General features: G+C 33.3%; 1 protein-coding gene and 1 long non-coding RNA gene across 3 annotated transcripts; one reads left to right on the plus strand and one right to left on the minus strand.

The window, feature by feature from the left end:
- On the plus strand, positions 17,861 to 19,754 carry LOC104723351 (palmitoyl-protein thioesterase 3-like). Of its 2 annotated transcripts, XM_010441699.2 has the most exons (8): positions 17,861 to 18,210; positions 18,304 to 18,382; positions 18,484 to 18,727; positions 18,830 to 18,889; positions 18,987 to 19,025; positions 19,116 to 19,238; positions 19,323 to 19,415; positions 19,517 to 19,753. In XM_010441699.2, the coding sequence occupies exons 1-8, from the start codon at positions 18,108 to 18,110 to the stop codon at positions 19,691 to 19,693; spliced, it is 918 nt and encodes a 305-aa protein (XP_010440001.1). In that variant the 5' UTR covers positions 17,861 to 18,107; the 3' UTR covers positions 19,694 to 19,753. The 2 variants fall into 2 exon arrangements, with proteins under 2 accessions (XP_010440001.1, XP_010440000.1); XM_010441698.2 differs by having other exon boundaries at positions 18,484 to 18,889; positions 19,517 to 19,754.
- Positions 19,041 to 19,557, minus strand: LOC109127618. Its single transcript, XR_002034166.1, has 2 exons — positions 19,377 to 19,557; positions 19,041 to 19,265 (listed from the first exon to the last, which is right to left on the minus strand). It is a non-coding gene; the product is annotated as an uncharacterized LOC109127618 (long non-coding RNA).

The raw sequence follows: 20,452 nt of genomic DNA on the forward strand, positions 1-20,452 counted from the left end.
ATGAGGCAGTCTCGTTGTCCTATCAGCCAATATTAAGCGGATGTTGCATGACTTGTATTTGTTGAATCCTAGCCTCTGAGCTACAGAGAGTGGCATGAGGCTTACTGAAGCACCAAGGTCGCATAGGCACTTTTTGAAGGCCAATGGACCTAGAGAACAAGGCAAGGTGAAAGAACCAGGGTCCTCTAGCTTCTTTGGGATAATCATCTTCTGAATAACAGCCTTGCATTCATGAATAACCCCACCTATGTCATGCACTACCCTCTCATCTTCCAGAGCCTTAGCTTGAGCTCCTTTAGCTATCTCCTCCTTCTCTTTGGTCCTTTCGGTTACCAAGTCAGTTAAAAACTTTTGATATTGAGGCACAAGTGCAAATGCATCAAGCAAAGGCATCCTAAGTTCAATCTCCTTGACTTGTTTTTCAAACAGATCTTTATACTTCTCAGTAAGCTGCTTCTTAAACTTCATTGGAAATGGTAGAGGTAGCTTGTATGGTAGAGGAATGAATCTCACAGGTTTATCCTTGGGAGCAGCGGGATCTTTAGTAGCTTCATTAATTGGATCCTTGAGCACNCCCAGCACCACAAAGTCAGTAGGAATCTCAGCTTGTCCAATTTTGATGGGCAGGTACTCTAGTAGACCATGAGGCAGTCTCGTTGTCCTATCAGCCAATATTAAGCGGATGTTGCATGACTTGTATTTGTTGAATCCTAGCCTCTGAGCTACAGAGAGTGGCATGAGGCTTACTGAAGCACCAAGGTCGCATAGGCACTTTTTGAAGGCCAATGGACCTAGAGAACAAGGCAAGGTGAAAGAACCAGGGTCCTCTAGCTTCTTTGGGATAATCATCTTCTGCATAACAGCCTTGCATTCATGAATAACCCCACCTATGACATGCACTACCCTCTCATCTTCCAGAGCCTTAGCTTGAGCTCCTTTAGCTATCTTCTCCTTCTCTTTGGTCCTTTATGTTACCAAATCAGTTAAAAACTTTTGATACTGAGGCACAAGTGCAAATGCATCAAGCAAAGGCATCCTAAGTTCAATCTCCTTGACTTGTTTTTCAAACAGATCTTTATACTTCTCAGTAAGCTGCTTCTTAAACTTCATTGGAAATGGTAGAGGTAGCTTGTATGGTAGAGGAATGAATCTCACAGGTTTATCCTTGGGAGCAGCGGGATCTTTAGTAGCTTCATTAATTGGATCCTTGAGCACCTCGATAGGATCCTTTATCTGAACTTCATCTTGAAGAAAATCCTCCCCATCTAAACTCTCATTGTCCTCAGTGAGCCGTACATCTACAACTTGGGTGGTGATGGCATGGATAGTAGCATAGTCTTTGGGGTTTTGAACTGCTCTTCTAGGTAGTTGGCCATGTATTGGGGTAGAAGCAGTCTTGCCTTCCATATACTTCAGCTTCGAGTTCAGAGCTTCAAATTTGACGTTCCGATCATTGTAAGAAAATTTCATCCGCTGACTGAATTCAGAAAACTTCTTAGCAGTATCCAGAGAACCACTAGCTTGACCCTGAAGAAGTTGTTGCATCATGTGCTTCATTTCTTGGTCAGGAGCTTGAGTAGGCTGAACTTGTTGAGATGGAAATCCTGGTGGGGATTCGGAGGGAGCTTGATAACCTTGTTGGAACTGTTTTTTGGGCACGAATCCTTGATTGTAAGGCACAAAAGGTTTTTGTTGACATTGTAGTTGCTGCTGAGGAGGGTATACTTTATCTTGTGGATTTACAACGTTGGTGCTCCGGTAAGACAAATTAGGGTTCGTCTTATAGGGGTTGTAATCCTTGTTGTATCTACCTTGATTCTAGACGTAGCTAAGTTCTTCAGATTGATCACCCTCCCCATCCTGAACTTGGAAATGGTCATCCTCAGATACGAAGTGGATAGTCTGCTGATGACCTAGCAAGAGGCGGTCAAGCTTGTCATTGACATTCTTAAGGTCCCTCGTGTACTTCTCCTCAGACCCAGACTCTCCTCTAACTGTGCGGTCATAATCCTTGTTATAATTTCCATCAGACTGGGCGAGGTTTTCAACGAGTTCCCATCCTTCATCGACGTCCTTGTTTAGGAAGTTGCCGTTTGAAGCAGTGTCAAGCAGCATACGTATCTTTGGTAGCACACCATGGTAGAGAGTGCTCAGTAATAAATCGTTGCTGAATCCGTGATGTGGACACTGGCTCTGGTAACCCTTGAAACGCTCCCAGGCTTCACAGAATGATTCTGAGTTCCTCTAAGCAAAGCCAGAGATGTCATTCCTGAGACGTGCTGTTCTGGCGTTGGAGAAGAACTTGGTCAAAAAGGCTTTCTTGCAGTCATCCCAAGTGTTGATGGAGCCTTTGGGAATGTTTTTCTCCCATTGGTGAGCTTTATCTCCCAGGGAGAATGGGAAGAGGCGCAGCTTGTAACCATCCTCACTCACTCCATTGATCTTGGTGAGACTGCACTTGAAACTTGTTTCCTTGGATCCTCTATAGGCAACCCGTGAAACTTGTTTCCTTGGATCATGGAGATCAGACCACTTTTGATTTCGAAGTTGTTGTTTTGCACGGCAGGAGGAACGATTCCAGCACACTGAGTATGAGTGTTTGGTGCATCTCCAGCACCAATGTGTTGCGGTCTCGGATTGGGTCCGTTAGGTTGTTCCATAGTGACTGGTGCGGGATGATCAGTGAGAAGACGAGCTTGTTGTGGTCTTTGTAACCGATTGATGTCGTCAATAGCAGGAAGGAGATTCTGATGCCCTCTTGATCTGGTGTGCATGCAACGTTGCAATCAACAGGTACCTGAGATGCAAAACAAACAAGCAGAGAACCAAAACAAGTCAGTACTCAGAATGATAAGTGTAACAGAACTTAATCTTGCAAAACTTGAAATCTCAAATGTTGCAAAACGAATCCCAAATGGCAACGGCGCCAAATTGATACTAGGTTTTTGTGTATCTATCCTAGCAGGTTCAATTAACCTTATGTGTTGTAGTACTTAAGGCCCTTGTGCATCAAGTGGATCTGATCGACGCTTAACTATTCCAACTGAATCAAATATTGGGTCAACAACTTGTCGACTTCGAGGCAGAGCACAAGAGGTTAGAGAAGATGAGAGATGTTGCGGAAGTCGATGTCAAACAGTGTGTGGTTCCTCCTCCTATTGATTGGGGCAAACTTCATGTCCATTTCGACGATTAGTTGCATCACCCAAACTCCTATTTATATTTTATTTTTTTACTTAATGTATGCATACTGAGTACCTATTTCTATTTTCTATTTTCAACTATACATGCCTAAATAAAAACCTATTTTTATTTCTATTGGTCAACTCTAAGTTAACTTCAGTCAGATGTTTACTAAGCTTTCGCTGTACGTTATTGTTTAAAGAAGACTACACGTAATTAATATTTTAATAACTAACTAATGAGAAACAGACAAGTGTAAAAATAAGCAGAGCAACGATTCTTCCACAAGTACCTTAAGCATCGGTCATCTCTCTTTCTCTCTCTTTCTGAATTATTTTATTAATTTTTAGTAAAAAAAATCTGAGGAAGTAACCTTAGAGGAGATGACCTAATGGATATCTATTTCGTAATAGTAGAAAAAGAAAAGTAATTCGTTTACATTAGAGTAATAAAGAGGATCCCACAAAAAATATATGGATAGCAGCCCTTCATCAGAGTTAAACAAAAAATATAACTACGAGAAAAAAAACTCTACATGCTTATTGGACAACAAGACCGAAAAGAAGTATACAAGTTAACTTCAGTCAGATGTCTACTAAGCTTTCATTGTACGCTATTTTTTAGAGAAGACTACAAGTAATTAATATTTTAATAACTAACTAATGAGAAACAGACAAGTGTAAAAATAAGCAGAGCAACGATTCTTCCACAAGTACCTTAAGCATTGGTTATCTCTTTTTCTCTCTCTTTCTGTATTATTTTATTAATTTTTAAATGTACCACATTCCCCGAAAAACTTTCTAAATCTGCCACATTTATATTATTTTATGTTGTTTCTCGGTTGCAGACAGCAGAAGAGAGAGAGTATCGGCGGGAGAGCAGGTAAAAAAGCACTTTGTAAAAAAACACTTTGTTGACATTAATTGTGGACAAAAGGATGAACCACTGTTTTAGTATTGAGATGTTAGGTGAGGGACATGTTTGGTGAGGGACCAAAGTTAAAAGAGATACAATTGTTTCGTTTTTTGGTTTGAGGAGTGAGAGACCGTGGAGAAGAAAAATTAGAAGAATATAACTAGAAGAACAAGAACAATAATCCGACAACATTAGAGTTAATAAGGAGGATCCCACCAAAAAATATATGGATACCGCCCATCATCAGAGTTAATCAAGATATATCCCACCCACAAAATAACAAGATCCCCCAACAGAAAAAAACATCATCCTAATAAGTCATACATAAGACATACATAATTAAAAAGCACTTTAAATTATGGAAACAAGTTCTTAGTTAGTCTCGAATTGGGGGAGGATCATAGAGCCCAAAGTCTTCGGTGTAATTCTGCTCATTTGGTCCACGACACTCAATCTCGTGAAATAAGTCACAAGCCAGCTTCTCCCTTATCCATGTGATGTTTGCGTCGCACAATGTAGAAGGAAACAGTAGTCCGAGTGCATGACATTCTATGTACTTTAATGTAAAAACACCACAGTCACCAGGCTTCTTATTCAGAGGCACTTCCATTGTGACACGCTCGTGGGTGAACTTCTCGTACGAGTACATCGGTTTGTAGTCATGACTGGTTAACTCCCGCAACACATACGGGACCATCACAGCTATCGGCTGAACTGCAGTCGCAAGCTCATCATCGGTTGAACAACTGGGAATGTTGTACCAGACCACGATGTGTCTCATTGGAATCGATATCCACAAAGCAACTCAATGCTGAGATTTAATGTTTAACGGCGCGTACAAGTCGTCCACTTCCAGACCCCACTGTTTGTTAGATAGAGCATATGGTGGATACTCACCTGCGTGGTAGCTGAAGGAACCGGCCGGCAGAAGTTTTCCAGATCCATCAGCATTCGGCTCAGATTTGACAAAGTCAAAGTACTTCGTCGTCCACAGATGAGTGAACATAGCATCTAGGAAGGCAACTCTATTCGATCTAAACCTCTCAGGATGTTATGTGTATCGATGTCTCAGTAGATTCAAACCCGCATCCAAGTGCTGGATAATCACATGGATTTAAAAACGAAGTTAAATAGTATTGAAGACTGTCAACATAAATCTTACAAGAAGTTTACTAGTAGACTTACCGAATCTCGTAGCCACATTGTTCTTGTCTACAGTTCGTACCACCAACGACAACATCGGGATTTGTCTGGAACCTTGTTTCTGTACGTCCTGCGGATGAGTAATGGTTTGGAAACATATAAGTTACAAGAGTCTCGAAACGTGGAATTTTGAAACATAACATAAAAGGTAGTATACTTACAGATCTTTCTTTAAGAATTCAAGCAAAACCTTCTTAATCTCCTTGTCTGCTTTATCAAAAGGATTGTATGCTGACGTATTTGACTTACCACACATGATAGTCTTGGTTGTGTTATCACCAACGAAAGGAGAACGCTGACTTGACGCCAATCTTTTAACCCTTTCAGCCTTACCTTGTGCCACAAGCATAGCAGCTTCAACCCGTGATTTTTGCTTCTTAGCTCTGGCGGTGTAGTCGGCTGCTGTTGGGATTTCTGTGCGAAGGAACACAGGTGCGTCTGAATCAGTGTCAGATGATTCAGATCTGCCCACCTTTGGCACCTTCTTATCTGTACGAGGAACAGATGGAGAAGGGTTCAGGGTCTACAAATTCTGATTTAAAAGTTACATGATCATTGATGTAAACAAATAAAATTAAAGTCGCGGCATATGTTTAAAAGTCTCGAATAAAACAAACAAATACAACAACTTGAAGTCTACTTCACATAATGAAGTCTAACTAATACACTTGACTTTTTGTCTGCGAAGTTGACAACTTTTACAAGTCTATTTTTTCTTCGTCTTGTACCTGGTATTGTGTCTGTGAGTAATTGTAGTAGGAATTTTCAAGTGTTCAGAACTAACCATATCCGTGGATTTTTGAGTGATAGGCTCTTCCTCTTCAGCAGTATCTTCAGGAGCCTTCTGTTCCTTTGGGTTGGTATCGACATCTGACGTACCAGTTACATCTCCCTTCATTTTGGAAAGATCCGAAGCCAGGCTTTCAACCTTCTTATTCAGCATGTCAAACTTCAAATCGCAACTGCTGAATCCGTCCTTCATCTCTTGAATCAGAGCTGCTCCCCACATGCCGAGCTCATCTTTAAGGGAATCCAAGATATTGATATCCAAGGCTGTTGAAGTACCTGGACAGTGCCTCTTCCCACTTGGTTCATCAAATGTACCGGCTCTCTTCTTCTCACCCTTTTCCTCCACCTTCATCTTCGAACTGTTGGATTCATGAATACCGTCCGTCTCCCACAAGCCTCTCCCCCACTTCCATGGACCAAAATCCCCAGTCAATGCTTTCATAATGTTATCAATTCTGTCATCTGCTTCATCCTCTTCCCAAACAGGGCTACTCATGCCACCAATGGTCTTGAAGTGATTGAAACGAGTCTACAATTGATATAAAACAGTTTTTCAAATCCAACACTAACAGTCTTGCTAATAAACAAATCTAATATAGTAGATAGATTGATATGCGTACCTGTCTTAGAATGCCCTCTTTGACATATTTCCGACCGTGGGAACCGCGGTAAGCAAGCAACGGTGGAGTTGGTTTATTAGGCAACGGATCGCCAAATTCCTTACCAAAATCCGGCATAGATTTGTATACCCAAATCTGCAGAAGTTCGACAAATCCGTCTATATGGTAACTCTTGTTAATGTCCTTCTCTTTCACAGATTGGATGAGGTTCTTGAAATCAACTCTTCCCCAAGGATAATCAAGAAATGCATCTAAATCCATGACTAGCCTAGCCATATTTAGACGGGTGGGTATTGAGGATTTTTTAGCTTCTATAAACCCAACATAGATGGCTAGATAACCCAACCTAAGACGATCTACTCTATCCCAGTCGTAAGCGTTCTTACATGCTGCAACGAGTTGATCAATATTCGGACCGATGTCTAAACTGACTCCAAGCTTCTCTCAAAACTCTTCCACCTCGTATGTAACATCAACATGTGGTTGCTCCAAGGACTCGACATCTTCACAGTTAAGTCCAGTGATGGCTTCAAACTCATTCAAAGAAAATCTTAATGGGTTAGACCCAACCAGACTCCATATCTCGTACTTTTTGTTGCAGACTAGCTGAAAGCTGAGCATATAGTGAACCAGTCTGGAAGCCCATTCGAATTTGAGACGGTTGAACTGTAAGAAGACACCCAGTCGAGAGTTACGAATCTCATCCCATTCATCTTCTGCGAGAGCTTCGTACAGTTCATCAAACAGCTTTGTATCGTTGCTGTAATAGCTGATGCTTTTACACGGAAACGGCTCCTCACCCTTCGTGAAAAACCTCCGAGGAAATTTTAGATTGTTCGCCTCCTCCATTCTGCAAAATAAGGCAAAATAAGATTAGGTTTGGCGGGGGATTGAGATAGAAGAAGACAAATACGATTAGTCTACAATTGAATTGAAAAGGAAGTCTACAATCGATTTGAAAAAGAAGTCAGCCTTTAGTTTAATCGAATATGAAACAGCGGCGAAGACGTAGCGGCGAAGATGAAGTGGCGGGGTTGAAGAGCGAGATCTGGTACAAAAACGTTAAGCGAAGTAAACAAAAAGACAATCCGAAAGATAGAGATTCAAGTTTAACACAAAAAGTAATGGGAAAATCAACCGTTATTGATAAGCGAAATAGATAAGCGGAAGAGGAAAGTTGACAAGAAAATGACCAAGACGGAATTAGAGATAACAAATATTGTTATCTCGGTTTTTAGGTTGTATAAAATTATAATAATTTTAATAATCACGGTTTTATAAAACCAAAACCGTTTTATTCGAAACAGTTTCGGAAAAATTATAAAGAACCCAATTAAAACCGGATCCCGTTTATCGGTAAACCAATTCCCGCTTATCGGTAAATTAAACAAACATAATATTACCGCCAACTAACGTCAAATCAATTTATACCTTGTAATGATTATGTTGACGACTTCTCTGGCAGACTTCTCCATGGGAAACTAAACCGTCTGCAAACCCATCAAATCAAATTAAAACTTGTACTATCTAGTAGACTTATCAAGAAGAATTCTTCCTGGGAAACTGAAACGTACTTTAATTTGCAAACCCATCAAATCAAATTAAAACTTGTACTATCTAGTAGACTTATCAAGAAGAACCCGTTACTATGGTATTTGTTCACTTAACTTCAAAGAACCAGTTTCTATGCAAATCTATCTAATCAACCAAATTAATACATCGTTAACTTCGATGAAGTTCAATAGAAACTTTCTAATAATTACACAACCGTGAATGTTAGAATTCTACACTAGTTAAATAAAACGAAGTGATATAGAGACTTTCCAACCGTGAACAGTCTCCAATTCCTCTTGGCTTTGATGATTTATATTGACTGTTCCAATGAAACTGAAAGACTTTCAATCACCCATTCTCTATCGTGAGGATGAAGTACTATTTTTTAAGAGAAGAGAAATGATTTACTGATAACTTTTTTGGTTGCAGTTTTAAAATAATCATAAGGCCCAGTACTTGGGTTATATAGACGAGACGAAGCGGTTGCAATGAACAGTTACATATAATTAATTAATAAGGCAAACCGTCGCGTCGAAAAAAACAACAAGCAGACTTCATCGCCTGACTTCTTTACACAGATTAAGGAGTAGACTTCATAATCTTAATTTTTCCGACAATACGTAAACAGTTATCAGTCTACTGTATTAGTCAACTGTAATTGAAATCAACGAACTCAACCAAATATTACAGAAACTGAAGCAAGTTCACAGATTATAAGACATAAATACTCCATTCAAACAAATAGACACGATGAAGAAAGGTTCACAGATTTTAGAACTTAATTGAAAGATCTACGAAACCAAAGAGATTAATACAACAATGAGGATTATACTGGCGATTAAGACATTCTCGACCACCCCCCTTACACGACGAACTGATAGACGTAATTCTTTCATCTGATATTTCACCTTGTCTAGCTCATGCTGAACCCATAGCATTTCCTCATTTTCCTGGATGGCTGTAATAGAATCGCTTTGGTCAGCAAGTCCACCTCTCATTGCCTGAATTTCTTGCATAATAGCCTCATCCCACCATTTCATAATATGGTCATCTCCATCCTATACCGTACCATAGAAATAAATATACCATAAGAATATTATCTATACTCAAATAATAATTATACCAACAAATAAACCACTAGACAATCTAACAACCTCATGGTTATTGCATCCAATCAAAATTCTTCCAGGATTGTCGGTTGTGGTGGAATATTTCATAACGGTTTCCCTTCCGCAGAATTATTTGTCAGGAATTCCAACTGTCAGGCCAAAAAAGTTTATTTCGGGTGGACCTTCACTCCATACTTGCAAAGAACTAGAAGAGGGCTGAGTGTAGCTGTGTAACCCCATATCTGTGTGCAAAATGAACAAAAAACGATGAGAACATATATATTTACGAACAAAAATAGCTACAGCGTTACATAAGCAAATCGCCGACGATAAACCAAGAAATACTTATCTGAGATGTTCTTGAGATTCGAAGAAGAGAAATGATGAGAATACAATCTGAATTTCCGAGAACAACAATATCAGAATTTTTGAGAGATAAATTTTGGAGAGAGAGAGATCAAGTAAAAACTATGTTTGACCTACAGAAAGAAGTATATATATTGTTAAATTATCCGGTTAAGTTAAAAACAAGGAATCGGTACGCATTCGGTTAGGTTCAGCTATCGGTTTGGTTAAATTATCGGTATTAATATAATATTAATAGTTGATGGCATAACAAAGTCAACCACGAATAGTCTACAGAGAAGTCTACTTAAGCAAAACCCTAAATCATATAATTTTAACCTAATCAGCCTTTCCTCCCTTAATTTGACTCGTTTATAGGTAAATTTATTTTATTCCAATGCAGAAAGTCTATGTGGTTATTATTTGGTCAATAGGTTTATCAATTTATTTTTTATAATATTTTTAATTAAAATTTAAACTATAATTAAGGAGTAGACCAATTGTTATGTCTTCTAGTTGACGTTAATTTGTAATCTACCTTGAAGAAATCTATTGCAGACTTCCTCCGGGTTACATCTGTCATTTTGGCTTGTGTTTTTTGTTTGGTCGTAAGGGAGTCAGCTGTAATTTCAGTACCCTTAGTGGTTATGTTTCTCAAATATCGAATATGGGGTCTACTATTGCATTCAAGGCCAAATAAAGGTATACAAAATGCAATTGCCCCAATAAAAAACGAAATTTGTTTTATAAAATTGGAAATCTAATATATCTATATGAAATATCACTCTTTAGAAAAATTGAAGATAAATATTAGAATATATTACGAATATTCGTTTAAAGAAAATTTCTGTTTTTTTATATATTAAAATGGTAAAGATAATTATGACGAAGCTATATATATATATATATATATATATATATATATATAGAGAGAGAGAGAGAGAGGCTCAGCCAAAACAGTAGAAGTCGGATTCATTAAGCTAAACATATAGTTTTGAGAGTATAATTTTTTTTTTTGGTATTATTTTGGTTCTACTGAATCAACTTTACTATTGTATGATTTTGATTTTTTTTTAATATTGATGTACTATCGATATGCTTTGGTGCTTTGCATGAATTAAATTTCATGCTGCTATAAATTTTAATTATTATGTTGAATCATATCGAAAGTTTTACTCATTTTGTACTGTTTGATTGTGTTTTATGTCTACCTATCATGGACCATGGGTGTTTTTTTGTATATCAAAAACAAGATTGGACGAATGAGTTGATGAAGCAAGCAAAATCTCCTTCAAGTTTACTCATTTTGTACTGTTTAATTGTGTTTATTTGTTTTTTATTTTTTCTCTGGTGGTGATTGTTATTTAATTTTATTTTCTTGGTTAAACATGATTTTTTTCCTACAAGCAAAGGAGCAAAGACAACTTTTGGTTTATATGATTCATCAGATTCTAATTTTTATGCTTTTTTGTAGTGGTTGTTTGGAAAGCAAGATCAAGCAATCTTAGACTTTGTCTATAGTTTCTCCATCTTTTAAAATATTTATGTTGTATTATTTTCTATATTTTGTTTTGTAGTTTAGTAATTTGAAATAAACTCTTATATGTAACATATTTTTTTTGTTACAGTTGAATTCATGGATGATCATTGATCATAATTGTGGATCTACAAAATTGAATATAATGAAATTCAGGTATTAATTTTTGCTAACCCGAAACTTTAATTTTTAAAATAATATTATTGCTAATATTTTTTGTATTGATTATAGTTGCAGAAAACTATGGTGGATTCTATTCATAAAAAAATTATGGTAATTTTCTAAAAATTTGGATTTCTTTCTTTTTACAATTTAAATTATAATTCTATTTATATTTAATAATACTATAATTTTTCTGTCCTTTTCTCGAAAATATAATGTTTGTGCATAATAAATCTTTTCCTTTCAAATATAATTTTCAGGATGATCATAATTGTGGATCTACAAAATTGAATTTAACAAAATTTACGTATTAATCTTTGCTAACCCAAATACTTATTTTTTTAAAATACTATTGATTCTAACGATTTTTTGTAATGGTTATAGTTGCAGAAAACCATGGTAGATTCTTCTAATGGAAATTTTTTAGTAATTTCTAAAAGTTTGATTTTCTTCTGTTTACAAATAGTTTAAATTATAATTTTGTTTGCTTTTTTGAATAATAATATAATGTTTGTGTCTAATAATTTTTTTTCTTTTAAATAAATAGAAAGAAGAAAGAATTTTAATTATGGTTGTGTTAATTTTTATTATAATAAAACGTTTGTGACTAATATTTTTTTTCCTCTTCAATTGATAGAAAGAAGAACATTATATTAGAATTACCATGCTTCAAGCAGTGCAAATTTACAAAATCAATAAAACATTTCATTTAAATATGAAAAAGTAAACAACCAAAATAATGAATCAAAATATTTGTGACAAATATTTGTTTTTCTCTTGAATTGATAGAAAGAAGAAGAATGGAATATGAATTAAATTCAGGACTTCATATCTCAGAGGTTTTTCAAAATTATTTAACAATTTATAATTATTGTGTATTTGAAATTGCTTTAGATAGATAATAATATGTAATTAATTGTAAATTTCTCATTTTGTTTATTAAAAAACTCATAAATCTAAATTTTATATCATCATTTAAAATTTAAAAGTAATACAAAATAAATACTATAATATATTGCAAACATTTCTTTGAGAATATCTCTGTTTTTTAAGATGTTAAATTTCTAGAGAATATTTTTTCACTTTTAAAACTAAATTTTGTTAAATATATTTTTTTTTAATACGAAAATTAGAAAAAAAAAATCAGAAATCAAATATTCATATCCCATATAAAATTTTTTAAAAATGGAAAATAAATACTAGAATCTATTGTAAATATTTGTTTCAAAAAAATTCTATTTTTTAAAATTTTAAATTTCTATAGAGAATTATGAAGTTTTGATTTGGATAGAAAGAACTGAAAATCTCCAGAGGAATATACTACAAATATCCATTTAGTTTGAAGATATGACACAATCTTTTGTGATCTTGAAGAAACCTTATAGGATAGCTGCAAAAAAACAGAGATATTCCTCTGGAGACTGATCAAAGACTCAAATAAGACAAAAGGTCATGACGATTATAATTAGGAGAATGATCAAATAAAACAACTAAAAATATATTTATATTGAAAATAAAAACGAATAATTTTAAAGAATAATTATTCTTTCACTTTTTAAAATAAAATTTTTTAAAAAATGAATTATTTTTTTATAAACGAAAATTAGAAAAAAAATCAGAAATAAAATAATCGTATCTCATTTAAAATTATTAAAAAATGGAAATAAATACTAAAATATTTTGTTTCGAAAAAGTTCTATTTTTAAAAATGTTAAATTTCTATAGATAATTATGAAGGTTTGACTTGGATACTAAGCTATCAATAAAGAGGCATTCAATCACAACATTAGAAGTCAGATTTGTTACGCCTAAACATATAGTTTTGGTAGTATATATATATATATATATATATGTATTTTTTGTATATTATTTTGATTCTAAGGAATGAGATTTACTATCATGTGATTTTGATTGTTTTTCCATGCTGAGATGATATTGATATGCTTTCGTGCTTTCGTGAATTGAATTGCCTATTGCAGTTATATTTTTTTTTAAATATCAATATTGTTTTACTGATTTGTATTTTTTTTAATCGTGTTTTAGCTCTACCGGTCATAAACCATATGTGTTTTTTTATATATCAAAAATGAGATTCATCTTTGGTGATGGAAATGACACCGGGGATGGTCGAAGATGGAGATGACATTAAAATTGTTTTTTTAAATATTTAGATTCTCTACTGTACATTTATGGTATATTTTAGAGGAACATTACTTGGGTTCACCCCTAGGGGTGAACTTCTTCATTCACCCCCCTCCTAAAATAAGGAAATAAAATTTGTATACATTATTATAAAATTAAAAACTTAAACCGTTCTTTTATAAACTCAAACCGATATATAATTTCATTTTAATTATATCCAAACCGATATATAATTTTGTTCTAATTGTAAAATCTAAACTCTAACCATCTCACAAACCCAAACCGACATATAATTTTGTACTAATTGTAAAATCTAAACCCTAACCATCTCATTTGCAAACCCAAACCGACATATAATTTTGTACTAATTGTAAAATCTAAACCCTAACCACCTCATTTGTAAACCCAAACCGACATATAATTTTGTTCTAATTGTGAAATCTAAACCCTAACCACCTCATTTGTAAACCCAAACCGACTTATAGTTTCGTTTTAATTGTAAAATTTAAACCCTAATTCTCATTTATATACCCAAACCGATATATAACTTCGTTTAATTGTAAAATCTAAACCAAACCAATATTTCATTTTCCTTAAATAAAAGTATACAGAATTTGTTTCCTTAATTTGTTTTGCTTGTTAATTTAATTTTCATTTATATTTTAAATAAAATATTAGATAGAACATTCTGATTGGTTTGGAGGTGAGAGGGTGAATACAAAGGTTCACTCCTAGGGTGAACCTTCTTGTTCACTTCTTCCTTTTCAACCAATCAGAATCTTCTATACATTATTTTATTTAAAAAAAATCAAAATTAAATTAAAAAGCAAAACAGATTAAGGAAACAAATTATGTATAATTTTTTTAAGGAAGATTAAATATTGGCTTGGTTTAGATTTTACAATTCAATCAAAATTATATGTCAGTTTGGGTTTACAAATGAAGTGGTTAGGGTTTAGATTTTACAATTAAAATGAAATTATATGTCGGTTTGGGTTTACAAATGAATTGGTTAGGGTTTAGATTTTACAATTAAAACAAAATTATATGTCGGTTTGGGTTTACAAATGAGATGGTTAGGGTTTAGATTTTACAATTAGAACGAAATTATATGTCGGTTTGGGTTTACAAATGAGATGGTTAGGGTTTAGATTTTACAATTAGAATGAAATTATATATCGGTTTAGGTTTATAAATAAGCGGTTTAAGTTTTTAATTGTATAATAATGTATACAGATTGTGTTTCCTTATTCTATAAGGAGGTGAATGAAGAAAAATACTTAGGTTCACCCCTAGGGGTGAACCTTTGTATTCACCCCTCATCTCTCAACCAATCAGAATGTTCCATCTAATATTTCATTTAAAAAATAAATCAAAATTAAATTAAAAATCAAAAAAAATTAAGGAAACAATTTCTGTATACTTTTATTTAAGAAAAATTAAATATTCGCTTGGTTTAGATTTTACAATTAAACGAGATTATATATCGGTTTGGGTTTATAAATGAGATGGTTAGGGTTTAGATTTTATGATTAGAATGGAATTATATGTCGGTTTGGGTTTCTAAATGAGATGGTTAGGGTTTAGATTTTATGATTAGAATGGAATTATATGTCGGTTTGGGTTTCTAAATGAGATGGTTAGGGTTTAGATTTTATGATTAGAATGGAATTATATGTCGGTTTGGGTTTCTAAATGAGATGGTTAGGGTTTAGATTTTATGATTAGAATGGAATTATATGTCGGTTTGGGTTTCTAAATGAGATGGTTAGGGTTTAGATTTTATGATTAGAATGGAATTATATGTCGGTTTGGGTTTCTAAATGAGATGGTTAGGGTTTAGATTTTATGATTAGAATGGAATTATATGTCGGTTTGGGTTTCTAAATGAGATGGTTAGGGTTTAGATTTTATGATTAGAATGGAATTATATGTCGGTTTGGGTTTCTAAATGAGATGGTTAGGGTTTAGATTTTATGATTAGAATGGAATTATATGTCGGTTTGGGTTTCTAAATGAGATGGTTAGGGTTTAGATTTTATGATTAGAATGGAATTATATGTCGGTTTGGGTTTCTAAATGAGATGGTTAGGGTTTAGATTTTATGATTAGAATGGAATTATATGTCGGTTTGGGTTTATAAATGAGATGGTTAGGGTTTAGATTTTATGATTAGAATGGAATTATATGTCGTTTTGGGTTTACAAATGTGATGGTTAAGGTTTAGATTTTACAATTAGGATGAAATTATATATCGTTTTGGGTTTATAAAAGAGTGGTTTAAGTTTTTAATTCTATAATAATGTATACAGATTTAATTTCCTTATTTACTAAGAGGGTGAATGAAGTGGTTCACCTCTAGGGGTGAACCCAAGTATTGTCTGTGAATGAATATGTTCTTAAATGTATTATTACATGTCAGATTCTTATTGGCTAAAGCAAGGAGAAGTGAACAAAGGGGTTCACCTTAGGAGTGAACCCAAGAATTGTTCAAGTATTTTTCATTTTAGAGGAACAATTCTTGGGTTCACTCCTAAGGTGAACCCATTTGTTCACTTTTCCTTATTTTAGCCAATAAGAATCTAACACGTCATAATACATTTAAGAACCTATTCATTCACCTCTTTATAAAATAAGAAAACAAAATCTGTATATATTATTATAAAATTAAAAACTTAAACCGCTTATTTATAAACTCAAACCGATATATAATTTCATTATAATTGTAAAATCTAAACCCTATCCATCTCATTTGTAAACCCAAACCAACATATAATTTCATTCTAATTGTAAAATCTAAATCCTAACCATCTCATTTGTAAACCCAAATCGACATAAAATTTCGTTCTAATTGTAAAATCTAAATCTACCATCTCATTTGTAAATCCAAACTGACATATAATTTCGTTTTAATTGTAAAATATAAACCCTAACCACTTCATTTGTAAATCCAAACCGACATATAATTTTGTTTGAATTGTAAAATCTAAATCCTAACCATCTCATTTGTAAACCCAAACCAACATATAATTTCATTCTAATTGTAAAATCTAAACCAAGCCAATATTTAACTTTTCTTAAAAAAAAAATATACAAAATTTGTTTCCTTAATCTGTTTTGCTTTTTAATTTAATTTTGATTTATTTTTTTTAACCAAGATAATGTATAGAAGATTCTGATTGGTTGAAAAGGAAAAAGTGAATAAGAAGGTTCACCCTAGGAGTGAACCTAAGTATTTTTCATTTTAGAGGGGATATGGTTTAGTATTTATTGTTTAGAGTTTAATTTTGAAAGTTCCAAAAATAGCCTTATTAACACAATTTCAGTATTTTTTTTTTTTTTTTGGTCCTCTACTTTATATTTAGGATATATTTTAGAGGGGGTAAGGTATAATATTTAGAGTTTAAGGTTTAATTTTTGAAACTTCCAAAAATAACACTATTTACACTTTTACAATATTTTATATTTCCTTTTAAATTTAATTTTAGGTTTGGGTTCTCTATTTTACATTTAGGATATATTTTTGGAGAAGTAGGGTTTAGTATATAGAATTTAGGGTTTAATTTTTGAAACTTCCAAAAATAACACTATTTACACTTTTACAATATTTTATATTTCCTTTTAAATTTAATTTTAGGTTTGGGTTCTCTATTTTACATTTAGGATATATTTTTGGAGAAGTAGGGTTTAGTATATAGAATTTAGGGTTTAATTTGAAATAGTATAGTGTGATTTGGAACTTTAAAGATAATGTGCTATATTTGGAAATAAAACTTATGTTTGTGCTATTTGTGAGAATTGTCCTTATATTATTGTATATTAGTTTAAAATTTTTTTAAAAAAAAGCAACAAAATACTAAAACTAAGAATGGGAGATTTATACTATTATTTTAGGTAAATACTGCAAATGTGAAAGGTAAAAAAAGTAAAAAAAAGTATTTATATTATTATCTTTTTGTTAATTACATTTGGTCGCGTATGTTCGCGAGTAACTCCCCTAACTATGTTACTTTATGTTTATAATAGAAAACCTACTTCTGTTTATTATTATTGAAGATTAAATCTTTTGGTTAATTCTTTTCCATTTATATTTTTGTTGGAATTTTTTTTTAGTATTATAAGTAATTTACTTTTTGTTTTGTTAAATTAGTTGAACTATTTTAAAAATATATTTGCTCACACAAGTGTAAAAAAAATTGAATTATTGATACATTTGACTACAGAAAAAAATTAGACAATAGTTGTTTTAAAAAAGTTTTTGCCCGCACAGGGCTGCGGGTAAATCTCCTACTTGTTGTATAAGTCCAAAGAATAGGCCAACATACATGCAATAAATGTTTTTTGTAAAATACTAACTTGTATGGAGCTAGCCCAATATTAGTTGGTGTAGAGCCTATACAGCCAATCATACAACGCAATATTTTACATTTTGTTTCTATATAAATGATCGAAACTAATTCATTCCATACAATACAAACTTGTCTCGTATCGCTCACCCATTACTCTTCTACAAGAGAGAAATCTTCTTCCGCTGAGTAGCTAGCTCCAATGGAGAAGAGTCTCCAACGATGTGTTCTCCTTGTGACCTTGTCTCTCTTCTTCTTCATCTCCATTGCGGTTTCACTCTCGGTTCCTTTCGTTTTTTTTCACGGTGCTTAACGATCCTTATTCTTCCACCTTTTTTTTCTTTTCTTTTAATAATCGATTATGAAATAAAAGACACTAATGAATTCGACTGAAACAGGAATCGGAGGTGGATGCTCCGATGATCAAATGAGAAACTTGACAAAGCTCCTTAACAATTACTCCACTGGATCTTGCGTGTAACGACTCAACTCCTTCTTCTGGTTTCATCCCTAATCTTGCAAAAACACTTTATCAATGTCTGTCTCTCTCTTTTTGTGTCATCTTGACATCTTTGTAGTGAAATAGGAAATGGAAAGCAAGATTCCGTATTCATGCCGCTTACGCAACAAGCGAGCATAGCTTGTGAGAAAATCAAACAGATGCCAGAGCTGAGTGATGGTTACAACATTGTTGGAGTGTCTCAAGGAAACTTAGTCGCTAGAGGCCTAATCGAGTTTTGCGACAATGCTCCACCAGTCTTCAACTATGTATCTTTAGGAGGTCCTCACGCTGGCGTCGCCGCAATCCCTGAGTGGTGTAATGTGAGTTCTCTATTTGTCTGTGTGTGTCAACCATGCACAATCACATTCTTTTTTACGATCACAATCACAATAACAACAACAATGAGGTTTCTCTGTTTGCAGAACTGGTTTTGCAAGATCCTGAAGGCATTTTTTTCACAGGTCTACGACGACCACGTTCAAGTAAACCTTCTCTTATTCTTCTTCTCTAATCAGGACTTGAACCTTAAACCATAATTAGTACCCATCATTAACAACACTCACTTATATGACTCTGCAGGGCTTTATTGCTCCAAGTAATTTTGTCAAAATCCCTACTGTAAACTCTAAACCCTTATCCTTCTAATCCTCAAATCATTTCCATTTGTTATGAAATACTTCAATGGAAAAAATGTTATATGGTTTACAGAAAATAACAGAGTATTTGGAACACTCCAAGTATTTGCCAAAGCTCAACAACGAGAGACCTGGCGAGAAGAACTCCACTTACAAAGAACGTTTCACCAGCTTGCACAACTTGGTCCTCATCATGGTACCTCTCATTCTGAGACCAATGATCCTTGACCCAAATATATAGCTCATCATTAAATTTCATATTTCCATTTCCTAAAAACAGTTCGAGAAAGATGATGTATTGATTCCTAAAGAAAGTTCTTGGTTCGGATATTACCCGGATGGAGATAACACAACTATTCTGCCTCCTCGAAAGGTGAACCTTATCATCATCATCATCTCTCGAATTAAGTTTCTTAACCTGATCATCGGACAACCCCAATATTGGCTTCTTAACTCAAACGTTCTTCCTAACAGACAAAGCTATATACTGAGGACTGGATTGGTCTGAAAACGTTGGATGCTGCTGGAAAATTGAAGTTTGTTAGTCTCCCTGGCGCACACATCCAAATAACGGATGATGAAGTTGTGGAATACGTTGTGCCTTATCTCCAGAACGAGTATACGTTATCTTCTGAACACGAGGCAATGTAGACATTTGCAAAATCTTGAACCCGTGAATAATAAAAAAGGCCTCGTCCTAAAATAAATAAATCATCGAAATAAAAATAAACGCATCATATATCAAAAGATAAACAATTTTTTACCCAAAATTCTCAGAATTCCAATTTTTTTAAAAACATATTCCATCGAAAAACATAAATACAACCAGACAACAAACTATAAAGACCTTACTATATAAAGTTTGATGTCAAAATTACTCATTAATAAGATCGTGACACGTGTCAATTGTATCATTCAGATTTCAACACATGTCAAAAATAAATTTATTAAATTTAAAAAAATAAAAATGTAAAATAAAGAAAAGAAAACTTAATTTTATTTAAAATCTTTTAAAAAATCTTTATAAACTTCCAAATGTAAAACAAAAGTTTTGTTTTTAACAGTTTTAAAATTATTAAAAGGCAATTATAAGAAAATTATAAAATTTAAACAGCTTTAAAATTTAGAAAAGATCATTATAAGCAAATTATGTATATATATCATAAAATTAGAAATTATAATATTGTTTACTTATTTTAATTTTAAAGTTGCTAAGTTTACAAGAAAAAGGATTACTTCTTATATAAGATAAAAATGATTCAATGAGGACCAAAAAAATGATTGTGAAAATTGTACAATTATTACTGTTTCTACAAAAATGTAAATACTCACCTTTACATAAAGAAACAGATTTTTGAAGTAAAAAAATTAAAAAATTAAAATAGATTGTCTCATATTATTTTCACCAAT

Source organism: Camelina sativa, chromosome 11, assembly GCF_000633955.1.
Source record: "Camelina sativa cultivar DH55 chromosome 11, Cs, whole genome shotgun sequence".
NCBI lineage: Eukaryota > Viridiplantae > Streptophyta > Magnoliopsida > Brassicales > Brassicaceae > Camelina > Camelina sativa.